The following is a 17,922-nucleotide window of genomic DNA, read 5'->3' as shown; positions in this document are numbered from 1 at the left end:
ACCCTTCTGTAATAAAATCACAGAAATATAGTGGCAAATATGGGGGAACTGCTCAAACCCCAAACACTGTTGGGGGAGCAGTCCCACCGCATGTGGACCGCAGCAAACTACCATCCCCAGCAAAAAATGCGTACAATGGAGGATGCCGGCGCGGTCCACATGCACCACAAAGGCATCCTACACAAAACGGAGCATTGTACGGATGACAATATAACTATATAAATCACAGAAAAAAAATGCACCAAACGGATATGCCACTGACTATACTATAGCTAGCCATACAAACAGATATTAAAAGCTGAGACATTTGCCAATATATTCATGTCAGGAACACATCGGAGCCCATCATGCACCACGTCACGGTCTCTCAGCATGGCAAGGGTCCTACCACTACGCTACCTCTTTTTGGTGTGAACACGGTCTGAAGGTGATGAAATCCAGCTCACAGCCAAGCGACAGAAACCCTTCAGTCCTGTATGGGGGGCCTGGTTTGATCCTTGCTATGGGGTCCTTACTTCTCTATGTATGCCACTGGTTTCAACCTTATAAATCCATAGAACTCTAACTTTAAATAGCATTTTTCTTTAGACAGTAGATTCATATAAAGTGAAAAACTATAGTCCAAGTGATGGAAAACACGTTACAGAGAGGAGAATCTTTCCGTGCAGGCAGTTTTTACTCCTTCTGCAGATGCTGTCGTCAATGCTCCATAAAGACACTGAATCCCTTTTATTGGCCATGTGTCATCCCACCACAGAGCTCCATTAATGACACAGAAAGTTTTAAAGATAACTTCCAATTTTCCGTGCATCCCCATCCAAATGAGAGAGAAAATATTTTCATCTTTAAATAACAAAGAGCAAATATTAGGCCGTTAAACCTGCGATCTCTCCATTTGCGAGAAGTAAAGTCAGTTTTTTTTTAACTTGATGCTGTAAATCACATTAAAGCGCAAGTTCACTTTTAGAAAGTGTTGGGGGGGGGGGGATAGCTATAACATCTAAAAAATATACCACTTTTCATTAAATCTTAAAGGGAATGGTATGTCACCCGCTTAAACATTATGGGGGGTCATTCACTATCGGATATACACGCCAGTTTTCTGGCGTAAATCTGTCGCAGGTTGCAGCGCAAAGGTTATTTGCACCGCAATCTGCAACTTTTCCCCACTCACGCCAGGTCTAAAAAAGTGGGCATGGTGTGGGCGGGGAAGGGCACGGGTCGACAGGCCCGTCTCATTCATCATTTTCTTCGTCTGTTTTAGGAAGCTAGCTTACATTTAGACAGGCGTGGATGCGCCAAAATTATGTAGAGGTCAGTGCCTGTTCATAACTTTGGCGGATCCACCGCCAGCGATGGGGCTTTATTAAGGCCGGCGTCTAAAATGCCAGTTTTAAAGGGATTATCCAATCCTAAAAAAAGCCCCCCAATATGCTGGTCCCCCCACACTGAATATACTTACCCGGGTCCCCACTCCCCCGACACTGGATGTTTTCATCTGGGCACGGGGAAAAGCAGCAGCGGCGGTGCGGAAACCAGGAGCAGCGCAGGGAGTGGAGACCCAGGTAAGTATATTCAGCCTGGGGGGCCCGGCGTATAGGGGGCTGTTTTTAGGATTGGATATCCCCTTTAATAAATGACACCCTATATGCTTATAACTATAGGTGATAATTAACCTACCATTAATTTTCCTCATTGCTTGTTATCTTCGCTCCATTACAGCTGTGATCTGTGACTACAGTTCACCCACAGTCCCTACAGGGAGTCTGAGGTAGTCTGAGACACTCCCCCTGTATCATGATTAGCTCAGAGTTCTGGTCTTTCCCTGTTGGGAATGGGGAGCCTTGGGAGTCACATTAACTACCTAATATACCTCCTTAGGTCTTTCACACGGACTGGCTTAGACATAGGAGTTTGATATTGATGGCCTATCCTCAGGACAGGTCATCAATATCTGATTGGCGCGGATTTGAACCCCAGCACTATCACCAAGAAGCTGTTAAGCAGTAGCTTGAACCCCTGCCGGTCTGGTATTGACGACCTATCTTGTGCACAGGCCATCAGTATCAAAATCCTGGACAGCCCCTTTAAGGAGGACGTGGCACCTAAAATCCACTACTAAAGTAAAATGCATATGAATGGGTCTAACAGCATACACAGGCTGGGAAAAAAAACATCTGCGTGGATATGAAGGCATGCTATAGATTTAGGAATCTGCAGCATAGTCTATCTGTTGCAGATTTTTTTTCCAGATTTCTTTTCGTCCATTGATATTCAAAAATATCCAAGACAAAATATGCTGTACAACATCTGTTAGCATAGTCCTGTTTTTCTCTTGGGTGCATGTGTTGATGGGATTCAGAAACCTCTAGTTGATGAATCCTCATCAGTAGAAGCTCCACTTACGGCACCCCTACACATTAGACTATTCACAGCTGAATCACAGGATCATCAACAATCTAATGTGTATGGGAAGCTCCTGACTCGCGCTGATGTGGAGAGATGGATCAGCCATGTTGAATTTCAACACCTGATCCTCTTATTCTCCTGGGAATTAAGCTACTAGCTAGTATATGGCCACAACTTTCTTTTCCAACCCCTCTTAAAAACACATACACATTTGGCCAAACAGTTATCTGTTGAAAAAGATAGCTGTTGGCCCAAAAAAAGCATTTGACCAACAGCTATTGAAGATGTATAGGCACTATTAGGCTCCCTACAAAAAGACCTTTCGCCTAAATCATTACTTGTCTAGTTGCCTCCTCCCCGACACAGCAAGATGCAGTGACTGAGAAGAATCATCCTAGAGGCTTGGAGAAAGGGAGGACTGAGGCTACAATACTCCTCATGCATACCAGGTGGTCTCCCTAATACGAAAGACCACCCCCCAACACCACTCCGCTAACCAGGGCAATTTTGTCTTCAGACACCCATTACTCTTGTTCTTTTGGAAGGAGGACTGGCTTGCATGTTGAACTCAGAAGTATTATTCATGGGTCTTTTTCTCCCTCTGTGACTTGCCGGAATTGAATCACCCCCAAAAAAAATCGGGTTTGTCAGAATCCTAATTTTTGGGGAAATTTGGGACGAATTGACGAATTACGAATCAGTAGAATTGACTTTCTCATATGTATTGTATAGGTTATAATTGTCCAGCCTAACAAGACCCCTACAATGTGTAAGAGAGATCAGGACTGCTATATCTTAAAAGGAAACTTGAAGGAGTGATTTTTTTTTATTTTTATGAAAGTGCTCTGCACAGGAATGATTTAAAGGTTTTATCGAAACCTGACACTTCTAAGTGTATTAACTTCATGTTGAGTTTGATAAGTGGCTGTGTAATGGAGGTTTGTCTCACCACCATGACTTTTTATGTACTCTCTGATAGTGCTGGCTGCAGCTAAACAAAACACCAGCGTCGTAATCTCCCCCATGTCCAGGGCCAGAAATTATATCTCCAGGGTGACAGAAACAGAATTTAGAAGTCAGAAGAATAGTGGACTTTATAGGAGCACTTACTGTGCCTCAAGAGATGGACAAATCCCAGGACACGGGTGTCAATGAACCTAGAACCGTTGGATTGATTTTTATTTATGTCTATGGAAGTTTTTATGGTCTGGCTATTAAAAAAGTCAAATGGGCTCCTACAGTAATTTGCTATGTATGCTTTAGGGACTGGTTATATTAATATCATGATACATTGTCAGAATCAGTATTTAGATATACTGTGCTTATGTGCATACATGCTGGGAAAATATACCCTCTTTGAACGCACTATTAATACCGCTGTGCACTGGTAACACCTTCTCACTGACTGGGAGGACCCCAGAATTGACACGACTTCGCCTCAGGACCAGGTTTTCAGCCCAAAGTTTCATTGGGATTGAATTGATAACAGAGAAGTAGCAAAAAGGTTTGGCAGTTCTGACACCGGTTGATTCTCTACCTCTTATTGGCCTAATAATTGGATCTTTTGGGAAATACATTTAAATCTATTTGTGTATCTCATTATCTATCATCTGCTCATCAATCAATCCATCCATCCAACATCCTTACCTTCTCACTAAGCTATTGATCTACTATGTATTTGAGTTCTGCATTTGTTTTTTCCTTATCTTAAGGCTTGAGAACCTTGTGCATTGCATATGCGGACCTTGAAGAATCTGAGTACAATGAATGGCTAAAAGTCCATAATGAAGCCAGTGTGGTTCTGAAGGACAGGGCTCAGAAACTTGAGGAGTGTTATGAGCTTGTTGAAAAGGTGAGTAAGGCATAGTCAGATGACCTTTGACTTTCCAGCTGTTTCTGTACTACAACTCCCAAGATCTTCAGCCAACATGTGGCAAAGGTTTGGTTCCCGCTGTCGTGTTTGCTAGAAGTTCCTCAGCTTATGGCGGTATCTCTTTATTACCAATGACACCTTTATTCTGGAAACTTTCACAGTCTTGTCTGTGTTCTTACATTGTTTTCGTTCCCTTGCACTCCAGGCTACAAGACCCTTCGATCCTTGAGATATTTTCTTACAGTGACTGTCGGCACAAAGAAGGAACGGGGCCACTTGGGAAAAACATATAGCGAGCCATGACATCACCATGAACTTGATATTACAGCTCTTGTAATTGTTGCAAAAAGAAAAACATAAAATATCTGCACTATCATGTGGTCCCCTAAGCGTTGGGTTAAGCAGGGAAGACCTTAAGGCTTTCCTGAAAATATGAAACCAATTAATATCCGGTATGAAGATCCCTCTAAATAGTTACGGATAGCTGACTGTCAGAAGGGCAGAGCTAAGGTGAAATGGAAGGGATTATGGACGGAAAGAAGGGCTTGTAGCACGGGTTATTAATACTGCAATTGAAGCTAAATTGGTAACAGGATTGTGAGAGTGACCATACCCTATCTAGCATGATAAACTGCTGATATTAGGCTGCAGTACTTGCCTTGGAGCTAGGGGCAGGCCACTTCTGCTTCCATCAGGTAGCAGCAATGTTGACTATAAGGGTGGCCGCACTCATGTGTGCTGTAAATTTAAACTACAGACAAATCCAAAGCAAAATCTGCATGTCATACACAGGATTTTATACGGATTTGCCACTAAATTTCTGCAGACTTCACTCTTTGTGATTGTCCATATTGCCTCCTTTGCTGGCTGGATACATTTTTCTATTGCATTATGCACTGCACATTTCCAGGGGTTGCGACCACCCTGCAATCCAGCAGCGGTGATCGTGCTTGCACATTATAGGAAAAAGCACTATATTGTACAAGCACGGCCATCACTGCTGGATTGCAGGGTGGGTGGTCGTAATCCCTGGAAACGTGCAGTGCATAGTGCAATAGAAAAATGAATCCAGCCAGCAAAGGAGGCAATATGGACAATCACAATATATTAGTAAGTGCCTTGTATTAACTTTGTCTACATGATAAATGCCATTTGTTGAAGTGAGACAATCCTTTTTAACCCATTCCCGACTGCCCACTGGGTATATACGTCCTATCTGCACATGCCCTGTGCAGATACCACATATATAAACGTGCAGGCAGAGCTGATCAGTGCTGGGATTAAAGCTCCTACTCCTGCAATATAGGAGGAGCAGGTCGGGTCCCAGCTGACAGACACAGCGGGGATCCTAAGGGGAAGACAGGAGCAGTTTATTACCGCTTCTGCCTGATCCTTTGCCGGCAGAGGATCCATGCAGGAGTGCAGGGGGGAGAGCACTTCCTCTGTTAGTACTGGCGGTCACATGACATCCGGGGGTGTCAGGGACAGGAGCAGAGCTGCGGGGTATAAGGAGACCCTGATCAGCTCTGTCTGTGTGTAATGCCCCCACAGGGGGCTGTTTTCCCTGTAACTGGGGCTCCTGTGGATGCCCCAGTTACAGTGGAAACAGTTAAAAAAAAAGTCAGTGTCCTTCAGAGGTCTTTTAATGACCTCCTGGGGGACATATTATGTGCCAAAAAATAATTAAAACATGTAAAAAAAATAATAATTAGAAATGCAGTCGCCAACAGAAACATTCATCATAGTCGGGGCGACTATCGTCACGGTTTCTGTTGGCGACTGCATTTTAATATTTTTTTTTTACAAACCCACACATGTTATATATCAAAACGACAAACAAAATAGGGAACCCATTGCAATAATTAATTAATTTTTGCTTCAGTTTTAAGATTTAAGAAATAAAAAGCTATAATTAAAAAGAAAGAAAAAAAAGAAAGAGCAGCACACAAATAAACGGGTGCAATCCCTCCAAAAGACCGGCGACCAGGGTCCACTTGACTATATTAAGTGAATGAAGGCAGCACTCCAAAGGTTCTGCGAAAAACAATGGAGGGTTTATTGACCCATCTAGCAGCAAGGTTTCAGCTCTACTCAATGGAGCCTTTGTCAAGCTGTAGTGAGATGTGCAAAGTGCAATACATATATAGCAAACATAATTGATCCAAAATTCATGATTATAGTAAAAATCCTCAAATATATGAGTGTATAATTTCATCTTGTCCATGACATAATTCATCAGCTTACATTTTGTGATTCATAAAAGTGTCTATCGTGAAGATATCCACATAAAGTCCATGTGACGTCCATTGATGGTGAGAGAACGTGATTATAATATGAAAAGGAAAATCACGTGCACACAATGTGCTAAATAAAAACTGATAAAAAACAATTGAGCAGTCTCACATGGTGCCGGAGATAAGCAGGACCCAGTCGGCGTCAGTAAATAAACCATCCATTGTTTTTCACTGAACTTTTGGAGTGCTGCCTTCTGTTACCTAATATAATTAAAAATAATTATTTTTTTCAATAAGAATTAGCGTTTTTCCTCCAAATGAAACCTAAAAAAAAAAAATTAATAACAAAAAAAAACATTCTAATAAAAAGTCTCAAGTGTCAAGAAAAAAAAATGGCAAAAATTCTTTTGGTAGTGAAACAAATAGAAAAGTTAGGGTCACCAAACCACCGCGTGCACAAAATCACAAAAAGTTGCCTGGACATTTAGGCCTTTTTAGCCCGGTCATGAAAGGGTTAACTTAATCTGTTACACAAATTTCTGACATAAATTTCATGTTAAAGGGCTATCCCACAAATTCAAACCTTTTTTTTTAACTCACTTATCTAGAGGACTTTCTTGCCTTTCTGTGGGTGGCCAGCAGCTCATCAGGCAGCTCCCAGGATGCATTGCAGTTAGCTCTTGTTAACCCCTTCCTCCCCTGCATAGGATATAGTCCCTCACATATAGACCCGAAGAAAATGGTATGCAATGCCCACGCAATTTCTTTCTCCACTGTCTAGAGAGAAATATAGCTGTGTGAATTTTAGAAGTAGTGATGAATGAAAGAAAGATGTCTGACCGCTTCACTGTAGGGTCGCTGCATCGGCGCTGAGAGGAGGAAGGGGCAGGGAAGCTACTGAGCATGTCAGTCCACCTCCGAGTGCAGGAGAAGGTGGACCAGATGGATAAGCAGCAGGGGGCGCTACTAGAGAGGGAAATGTAATGTACATAAATGAAAAACGAACAATATTTTTTATTGCATGTACAGTATATTGCTATATTGCATCATTTGAAATGCCCTATTCATGTGCCTAGTGATACTGTTCGTGGGATAACCTCTTTAAATCCTCTGCTGATGTCATTTCCACATTAAATAGGTTTTCCAGGAGTAAAACACTGATAGCCCATCCTTAGGAATGAAAGAAACTGTGCTCGGCAAGCGCCATGACCCCTCTCTGCCTTAGGCTACATGCACACGACCGTGCCGTGTTTTGTGGTCTGTAAATTGCAGATGCACAAAACACGGATGCTGTCCGTGTTTCGTTCCGCAATTTGCAGAACAGAACGGGCAGTCCATTATAGAAATGCCTATTCCTGTACGCAAACCAGACAAGAATAGGACAGGCTCTACTTTTTTTTGCGGGCTACAAAACGGAGCAACGAATGTAGACAGCACACAGAGTGCTGTCCGCTTTTTTTGCAGCCCCATTGAAGTGAATGGGTCCGCACCCGAGCTGCAAAAAATGCAGCTCAGATGCGAACCCAACCAATGGTCGTGTGCATGAGGCCTTATTTACACGTCAGTGTTCGGTCAGTGATTTCCATCAGTGATTTTGAGCCAAAACCAGATGCGGCTCTAAACACAGAACAGGAGCAGATCTTTCCCTTAGGCCTCTTTCACACGACCGTATGGCTTTTTCAGTGTTTTGCGGGCCGTTTTTTCCGTATCAGTTGTTCCGTTTTTTGTTTCCGTTGTGTTTCCATTTCGGTTCCGTTTTTCCGTTCCGTTTTTCAGTATGGCCTATACAGTATACAGTAATTACATAGAAAAAATTGGGCTGGGCATAACATTTTCAATAGATGGTTCCGCAAAAAACGGAACGGATACGGAAGACATACAGATGCATTTCCGTCTGTGTTCCGTTTTTTTTGCGGACCCATTGACTTGAATGGAGCCACGGACCGTGATTTGCGGACAAGACTCAAAATCGAGCGGAACGGAATTGCGGATATACGGAAACGGAATGCTCACGGAGTACATTCAGTTTTTTTTGCGGACCCATTGAAATGCATGGTTCCATATACGGACCGTATACGGAACGCAATAAACGGCCCGTATACAGAACGCAAAAAACGTTCGTGTGAACGAGCCCTTATACCTTATGTCTGTGGAGGATCCAATCCTGGTTTTGGCTCACAATCACTGATGGAAATCACTGACCGAACACTGACGTGTGAATGAGGCTTTATCATATGCACTGGACGCCTGCTGCAAAACCTTTAAAGGGCTACTTTTATCTGATAGCATACCACGGACCCATCACTTTGAAGTGCTGTTTAACTAGTAATCAGCCACATGCTACCCCTTTATCAGCCTTCCTTAGAACGCACCATAGCCCATTGGAATTGCTTCTTCTCCTTTTTGTTTTTTCTCAGAATTTGATGCTTCTTGGGGCCACAGCGATTGAGGATCAGCTACAAGGAGGAGTCCCAGAAACCATAGCCACATTGATGAAAGCAGAAATAAAAATATGGGTTTTAACTGGGGACAAACAAGAAACCGCCATCAACATAGGTATTAATTGCTGCTAATGTAACATTATAGAGCATACGTATGGGGTTTTCTGTTTTAATGAATGTTAAGTAAGTTCCCCCTGAAACAGAAGATTCATACTTACCTGCCCAACGCCACTCCGGTCCTCCGTGCTATCTCCTCCATCTTCCTGGACGGTTTACATCTGGTAGTGCGTGGTCACATGCACCGCTCTAGCCACAACTGACTTCAGCAGAGACGTGCTGCTTGTGGCCACATCACCTCTGAAGCCAGCCATTGGTTGCAGTGGTGCATGTGACCATGCCCATGCACTGCCGGAAGAAAACAGTGTAGGGCCCTGAAGATGGAGAGAATGGAGGCAGCATAGAGGACCGGAGCGTTGTGGAAAAGGTAAATTTGAATCTTAATTGCAGGAATACCCCTTTAATTAAAGGAGTTGTGCCACTAATAACATTAATCTACAGGAAAGTGTTTGGTTCCTGGGGGTCCCAGCAGTCAGACCCCAGTGATCACAAATATGGAGGTCTGCAAGTACTGCCAAATGAGAATGGAGCAGTGATGCACATGTGTGACCACCGCCCCATTCACTTCTATGGGACTGATAAATGCAGCAGGTTCTCATGACGGTCCCATAGAAGGGAATGGAGCAGTGGTCATGGCGCGGGACTTCTGTTCTCATGATAGCCCAGCATTCAGACCCCAGCAATCAAGCATTTATCCCCTGACTCTATACCAACTACTGGTCGGCTTGCTTTGAGACAGAATTTTAATCCAGAATTGTGGTGCAATTTTGGTGCAAAATATTGCCTCTCAGACCACTCCCCTTTCCTGACAAGCCACGCCTTACCAAATAAGCCCCACCTCTTTTGAACAAGTTCAGAAATAAGTTGTAGAAATCCTACTTGTGCCAATTTTTACCACTTTTTAGATTGATTCTAGACGCAAACACATTAGGACATCTGTGCCGCTCTATCGGTTTTAGGCCCCATTCACACGACCATATGACCCTGTGCCCATATTGCGGACCGGCAAACAACAGGTACACAATACTCGGGCACCGGCCGTGTGAACTCCATGCTTGGGATGCAGACCCATTGACTTGAATGGGTCCGCGATCTGGAACATACAGCAAAAGATAGGACATGTCCTGTCATTTTGCGGAGTGGAGGCACTGATCGGAAGCCCAAGGAAACACTCGGAAGCCCTTCCGTGGGTTTTCGGGTTGGTGTCTCCGCACCACAAAAGATGAGACATGTCCTATCTTTTGCCATATTTTGCAGATCGCAGAACCATTCAAGTCAATGGGTCTACACCACAATACGGGATTCAGACAGCCTCTGCCTATGGTTTGTGGACCTCTGTTTGTAGTCTGCAGGCGCAGTGACCATACGGTGGTGTGAATGAGTCCTTATTAGCAATGTCTCTGCAAAGCGGTCTTACTACTTACTACAGCAAGAGATGGTATATTGGTAGGAGTTGGAGGTTGGTCTTCTCAAAGAGGTGTTCTTTTGGAAATGTGTAAATAAACCAGAGGGCAATACGTGGGTATCGTACGCTCACATGCAGCCGATTGGTTGCAGACATTTCCATACATATGAATGGGATTGATTCTGCAGCAAGCCCATACATTTCTGGAAACCCAGCTCAGGTGTATGGGACAATGAAAGGAACTTCTGCGACAAATCTGCTGGGTGAGATCATAGCCTAAAAGGAAAGGAACCCCACTTCTTGCCTGGGTTAGGCTACTTTCACACTCGCGTTTGGTGCGGATCCGTCATGGATCTGCACATACGGATCCGCACCAATAATACAACCGCATGCATCCGTTCAGAACGGATCCGTTTGTATTATCTGTAACATAGCCAAGACGGATCCGTCTTCAACACCACTAAAAGTCAATGGAGGACGGATCCGTTTTCTATTGTGTCAGAGAAAACGGACCCGTCCCCATTCACTTACATTGCAAGCAGCGTTTTGGTGTCCGCCTCCAGATCGGAGGCAAACTGATGCATTCTGAGCGGATCCTTTTCCATTCAGAATGCATTAGGTCAAAACTGATCCGTTTTGGACCGCGTGTGAGAACCCTGAACGGATCTCACAAACGGAAAGCCAAAACGCCAGTGTGAAAGTAGCCTTATTGAGATACGTAGTTACATTATCTTCACTACAATGTACAGAATTGTGTTTAGTGTTTTGCTGCTGACAGTTGACGCTTTGTATTTGGCAGGATACTCATGCAGGCTGGTGTCACAGACCATGTCGCTCATTCTGGTGAATGAAGACTCTCTAGATGTGAGTACCTGTCATTCCTTCTTGGTGTTACTATTACAAACTATTCTACTTCGGAAAACTGAATACTGGTGAAGTGGAAGAGGAAAATCTCTCGGCATTCATCGTGTTTCCATAGGTTGTATCTTAGCATATGTATAGGCTGCAAATGCATTTTAGGGCACTGAACTTGGCTGACTTGAAAAGTAAAAAATAAAGTAAAATATGTATGCCCATTCATTACTACACGGAATACACCTGGTGGCATTGGAGGCAGAGCTTGGTAAGAGCTCACTTGCATCCCGTCCCTCCCAGAATTCCAGAGGAGCATGTATGGCCTATGGGTCTCCTCACACTGATTAAGGTGCTCTCTCCCCAAGGAGAGTTAGTTCCCCCCTGACCCGGACACAGGCCTCTCACCCAGTTAAGCCAGTACTATCTGCTCTGCACTGATGAGGGGCAATCACCCTGAAACAGCTGTCTGCAGATGAGGTGCTGGCTTATCTAATATCCAGGTCATGTCTCAAGGCTTATTTTAAGAGCTGAACATTGACTTACAGGATAGCTGCCTTACATCTGGAGGCATTAGAGGCAGAGCTTGTTAACAGCTCATTTGCATCCCTTCCCTTCCTTACTACACGAAAAGAACAGATACTGGACTTCATTTTAGCCAAAAGACAGAGAAGCAAATGTAATAAGACAATCTGCTGCTTCCTTCTTCGAGTCTGTGTCCAATTTTTCTGCACTTTGCAGACGGTTTGACCTGTGTGCAGGGCTGTGTTTATAGCTGGGACCGCCCTAGGCACCAAGTACCACAACACAGCACAATATACTGCTCCAGCAGCACCAAGTACCACAACGCAGCACAATATACTGCTCCAGCAGCACCAAGTACCACAACGCAGCACAATATACTGCTCCAGCAGCACCAAGTACCACAACGCAGCACAATATACTGCTCCAGCAGCACCAAGTACCACAACGCAGCACAATATACTGCTCCAGCAGCACCAAGTACCACAACGCAGCACAATATACTGCTCCAGCAACACCAAGTACCACAACGCAGCACAATATACTGCTCCAGCAGCACCAAGTACCACAACGCAGCACAATATACTGCTCCAGCAGCACCAAGTACCACAACGCAGCACAATATACTGCTCCAGCAGCACCAAGTACCACAACGCAGCACAATATACTGCTCCAGCAGCACCAAGTACCACAACGCAGCACAATATACTGCTCCAGCAGCACCAAGTACCACAACGCAGCACAATATACTGCTCCAGCAGCACCAAGTACCACAACGCAGCACAATATACTGCTCCAGCAGCACCAAATACCACAACGCAGCACAATATACTGCCCCAAAAGAATCCTTGTTGCACTGTGGTATTTGGTTCTGCTGAGGTAGTATTTTATGCTGCACTGAAGTATTTGGTTGTGTTGGGGAAGTATATTATGCTGCACATTGGTATGTAGTTCTGCTGCATAATATACTGTTCCAGCACCCCAAAATACCTCCTAAGAAACCACGTCTCTGTAGTTGCCAGCGCCACCTGCCACGTTTTCTCCTCCTCCGCTTGTCTCTAAGGCTAGGTCTACACGACGACATTTGTCGCGCGACAAAAAGTCGCGCGACAGATAGGGCGCAACAGTTGTCGCGCAACATTTTGTTGCACTAATGTCGCGCGACAATTTTTATAATGGCAGTCTATGGTGTCGCACTGCAACATGCGACATGTTGCGACTGCGACGCGACAGTCGCAGAAGAATGGATTTTCTGCGACTGTCGCGTCGCACTCGCAGCATGTCGCATGTTGCAGTGCGACACCATAGACTGCCATTATAAAAATTGTCGCGCGACATTGGTGCAACAAAATGTCGCGCGACAAATGTCGTCGTGTAGACCTAGCCTAAGATATGGAGGAGGAGGCTGAGGAGGTGTGAAGCAGGTCAGAGCAGCAGCCAGCTGTGTCAACAGCATACTGCCTGCTAGCTCTACCAAACATACAGGAGAATACAGCGTGCCACCCTCCAACTTCCTAGCACCCTAGGCACATGCCCTCAGGTGCCTAATTGTAAATACAACTCTACCTGTCTGAGGTCCCACAATGTACTATTATCCTATAACCGTAATCCAGCAGAATTCAGAATGTCTTAAAGGGGAATCAAACATCATGTCATTAAAAACAGTACAGTTAACATTTCAATTGTTATCATTATTTTAACCCATGGAATGCATTTAAATATAGTGTGCAAAATGAATCTTTAGGAAAGCACTCCAGCATTTTTTTAAACTATGTAGTACAGAATAGGCTATTATTAAAGAATAATGCAGAGGCTCCTGTGTGTGCCTTGTTAATACCAGTTTTAGTTGATGTGCTATTTAGGTCTGCCATCTTCATTCCTTCTTCCCCTCAGAGTGTGATGCAGCTTCAGTCTGAGCCCGAGTCTCTTGCTTTTGTTTCTCTTTATAAAAACAAATCACAGAAAATAAATAATAATACACAAACAAAATAGATGCAAGCATTATATATGTAGGTTTAGTGTAGGACCTGCCTGACTGAGACCACCTTGGCGGGGGTAGGTGGGCACAGATGTGTTTTGATCAAAAATATACTGGCTAAGAGTCTCAGATTTTATATTATCAGAATGAAGGCTTAGTTCATATATAATTCTTGCATCTATTTTGTTAGTGTATTATTATTTATTTTCTGTGATTTGTTTTTATAAATGTAGCCATGGACATCCACATGTTTATTTATGATATCATGCAGGATGGTTTTATTTCTGTTTTTTTATCTTTTTGTCTGTGATTTTTGTTTCTCTTTGTCAGCTCTTCCTAGCAGCAGGCAGGGAGGAGAGGAGTGGGAAACTGTGTCTCATAAAATACACTGGAGATTCCGCACACAGAACTCACTACTGGTATAGACAGGCAGTGTGAGTCAGGGGAGTTGTGAAACTCTGCAGCTAATCACTGTACGTATGCATATTTTATATCACTGCACTCTTGGTCCCTTAGATAAGGCAGAAATAATATCTTCAGCCATACTCTATGCAAGGTCAGGCATAAAAAGAATCAAGGAGGGTGGGGTTGGATGGGGAGGGATCTGAGAGTTGACAGGAGGGATTTATAGGTGATGATGCAATCCTGCAATTTACAGGAAGTCAGCCCCACAGGAGAGGAAACTGGACTGGTAGTCACTTTAAGACCACAGGACCCAGTTGCCCATAATGAAAGGGTTCAAAATGTATGCATGCGGCTTAGCTAGGATGAAACAAATGACACTGCTAGAGTATTGCTAGTGAGTGCTGGTGAGAAACAAAAACACTGAAGTGCTTTTTCTATCTGACCCAGTGTTCCTAAATTCTAGTCCTCGGAGTCCACCTGCCGGGCAGGTTTTCAGGATTTCCTTAGTATTTGCTAGGCCTGGGCCTTTTGCCATACCTCCCACTGTCTGACCTGTCATATTACTAGCATCCTTTGCCGCGTTGCCCACTGCTGTCTCCTCCAGATGGGGCAGGTGCCCGTCTGCCAGAATCATCCTCCAGTCATGCTGCCTCCATCCCATGCTGGCGCCCACCGCTTCCTGTCATTTATGATTCCAGGGGAGTATGCTTTTACAATTTTAAATAGCAGCTTCCTCTCCTAGGAAGTTGCCTGAGCATTGAGTTACTAACCGTAATAGCGAAGGTGTTCTGTTGTGATCTTCTGTGTTTGACCCAGTCTGTTTGACCATTCTGTTTTCCTGCCACCTGCATTGACTACTGGACCCATCTGTCCCTGAGCCTTTCTGATCCTCTGTACCGCGCTACTGTCTGATACTGGCTTCTGACCTTTGCTTACCTCTGACCACGCTTAAGATTTTGCCTCTGACAATCATCATCATCATCATCATCAGCTGCCTTTACTCCATACTTCTCTGCAATACCACTTTTCACCACCATGTGGGTGAGTCTGTGAGTCAGTTCTCAACCATATTTGTTAATCCTGTAGGTAGTGGTTCAGTTTCTCTCTTGGTGCATTCTGTTCTTTCCTGTGAGAATGCTGAATTACACCATAGGGGTTAGTGTCTGCCATCACTTGGTTGACACAGAGAATCCACACTGTCTCTGGTTTGACCAGTGGGTCCCGCCCACTGGTCGTCACAGTATTGAGCAGATGATATAATTAGTGTCAATGTATCAGGACTTAACACAGGTATTCATCGGCAGGTGGGCCCTGAGGACTGGAATTGAGGGACACTGATCAAACCCATACATAGCATATCTCATTACAACTATGATCGATGAGATTCTTCCAGTTCTCAAACCTCCTGCAGTGCCAGAGAAAACCCCACAGTAGGATGCATTCTTGTATAATATTTAGTACTTCTGACATCACATTGGGTTGAGATAGCAAGATTTGTCAATTAATATTTAGGCATTATTGGTGTTCTACGTGCCATAGATGTTGTCCATAGGAAGTATCACAAATGTACAAACTTTTGTCTTTATGTTACGTATATTCTTAAGGTCTTTTCACATTTGCCTCATGGCTTCTGTCCGTGACCGCTATGCTGGTTCCTGACACTTCTGAGGAATTTAAACACATGCTTTTAAAGACTGTTGGCATTTCCTATACTTAGTTTGCATCAGTAGATCTAGCAAACAGAAAAGTGTACCCAAATCTAAAAACTCAAAGTTTGCCCAAAGCGATTAACATAGTGAATACCTGTCACGGACGTTCCAGCGACAAGTGGCAGGAGATCGGTGAGACTGGCAACACGTGGTTTGATCTGACATGTTTTCCGTTTGGATCAAATGACGTCTGTGTTGTTTCTGGTGCTTGACACACCTTCTTTCCCCAGGTGTGGCTATTATGGTCATTTAACCTTCTCTATTTATTGTTGTTTCTCCCACAATGCTATGTGGTTTATAGCTTCAGTTTAAGTTGTGGATTGCTGGTGTGTGGATCTCGGCTGAGTTCCTGGTGCTGCCATTTGAAGTTAAGTGTTTTCTTTCCCTTTGGTATTTTGTTTGGGTTATTTTGTATGTTGAATTTCCCTGTCATTTGTATGAAGGCCTGAGGGAGACTCCTATTCGTCCTCCCTTTTGGAGGAACAGGTTATCTCAGTCCTGACATTAGTACCAGGGTCCTATATGGTGAGTTAGGACATTAGGTATTCCTGTGTATGAATTCACCTACCTCTGGGGTCTGTTCATACTGGTAGTTAGTCAGGACTTTGATTAGGGTTTTTCTAGGAGGTGACCATCTCCTTTCCCTAGTTCCCAGGCCTTATTCACTTGCCCTTTTCCCTTCTATGTTCGGTGTGGTGTTTGCCCTCCCACACCCGAACGTGACAATACCTTTTAGGGATAACAGGACATTAACAAGGACTGGGAACTTCAGCCATCATTGGAGGTCCCACCAAAGTCTGTCTGCACCTGAACACTCCACTATTGCCACCTAAGTGTCTCTGTGGGTCACAGTGGGTGCTAGAGTGGCCAGACGTCCGGTTTCAGACCAGACAGTCCAGTTTCATCAGCTTTCCACTGTCTGAGCATGAGCTGCAGCAACAAATTAACTGACTGAGGCTTTTCTCTTCCCCAGTCAGTTACTAGAACAGGCAGACTTATCACTGTGTGACTGAGGGTGAGAGAAGCACAGCTCACCTTCAGGTATTCACATACTTTTATCCCCTCTTTTGCCGGTCACAAGAGGCATGGCTTGTTGTGTCGAGCGTGTGGCCTACAATCTCTGGCTTTTGTGGATAAAGCAAGTGGCTACCCTATTGGGCACTCAAAATAGATCTGAATGGTGGCTAGCCCCTACTTCTATTAGCAGACTCAACGCAGTCTCTAAGCAGGAACTTATTGCTTATTGTGCACTCTGATCCAGAGTTCTGGAGTAGCCCCTATCCCTGGATGATTGGCTTACAGACTCAAACAGTTCCACTCAGTATTGTCCTGTTGGTATACCAGATGCCCTCTTTGCTTCAACCTTTCTCTCCACAGTTTCTATGGCCCGCAATTGCAGACAAGAACAGGCATATTCTATTAGTGCCGGCAATGTGCAGTCCGCAAAATGCGGTACGCACATTGCCGCTTTCCGTGTTTTGCGGATCCGTGGCTCTGTGTATCCGCAAAACACGTTGCAGGACGTGTGAATGGAGCCTTAGTCACAGAAAATCTTGTCCATACATCGAAGCACTTCTATAGAGCAGCAGTAATTCTGCCGACTGCTATACAGAAGGTCTGGGGTTCAATAGCCAGTATATACCTCTAAGGCTACTTTCACATTAGCGTTTGGGGCTCCGCTTGTGAGTTCCGTTTGAAGGCTCTCACAAGCGTCCCCGAACGGATCCGTCCAGCTCTAATGCATTCTGAGTGGATGCAGATCCGCTCAGAATGCATCAGTCTGGCAGCGTCTGTCCTCCGCTCCGCTCAGCAGGCGGACACCCGAACGCTGCTTGCAGCGTTCGGGTGTCCGCCTGGCCGTGCAGAGGCAAACTGATCCGTCCAGAGTTCCAATGGAAGTCAATGGGGGCGGATCCGTTCGAAGGTGACACAATGTGGTGCATTTTTCAAACGGATCCGCCCCCCCATTGACTTTCA

At 44.4% G+C, this 17,922-nt stretch overlaps 1 protein-coding gene across 1 annotated transcript in view; it reads left to right on the top strand.

The window, feature by feature from the left end:
* ATP8A2 (ATPase phospholipid transporting 8A2) overlaps window positions 1–17,922 on the top strand; it is a 197,383-nt gene that overhangs the window by 132,075 nt on the left and 47,386 nt on the right. The window contains exons 21-23 of the mRNA XM_044283455.1: window positions 4,122–4,261; window positions 8,934–9,072; window positions 11,279–11,343. Coding sequence (XP_044139390.1) covers window positions 4,122–4,261; window positions 8,934–9,072; window positions 11,279–11,343 — 344 coding nt within the window. The remainder of the gene's footprint in view (window positions 1–4,121; window positions 4,262–8,933; window positions 9,073–11,278; window positions 11,344–17,922) is intronic.

This window comes from Bufo gargarizans, chromosome 1 (assembly GCF_014858855.1).
Source record: "Bufo gargarizans isolate SCDJY-AF-19 chromosome 1, ASM1485885v1, whole genome shotgun sequence".
NCBI classification, from domain to species: domain Eukaryota; kingdom Metazoa; phylum Chordata; class Amphibia; order Anura; family Bufonidae; genus Bufo; species Bufo gargarizans.
Note: the sequence above shows the minus strand (reverse complement) of the source record. Positions and strands in the feature narration are given on the sequence as shown.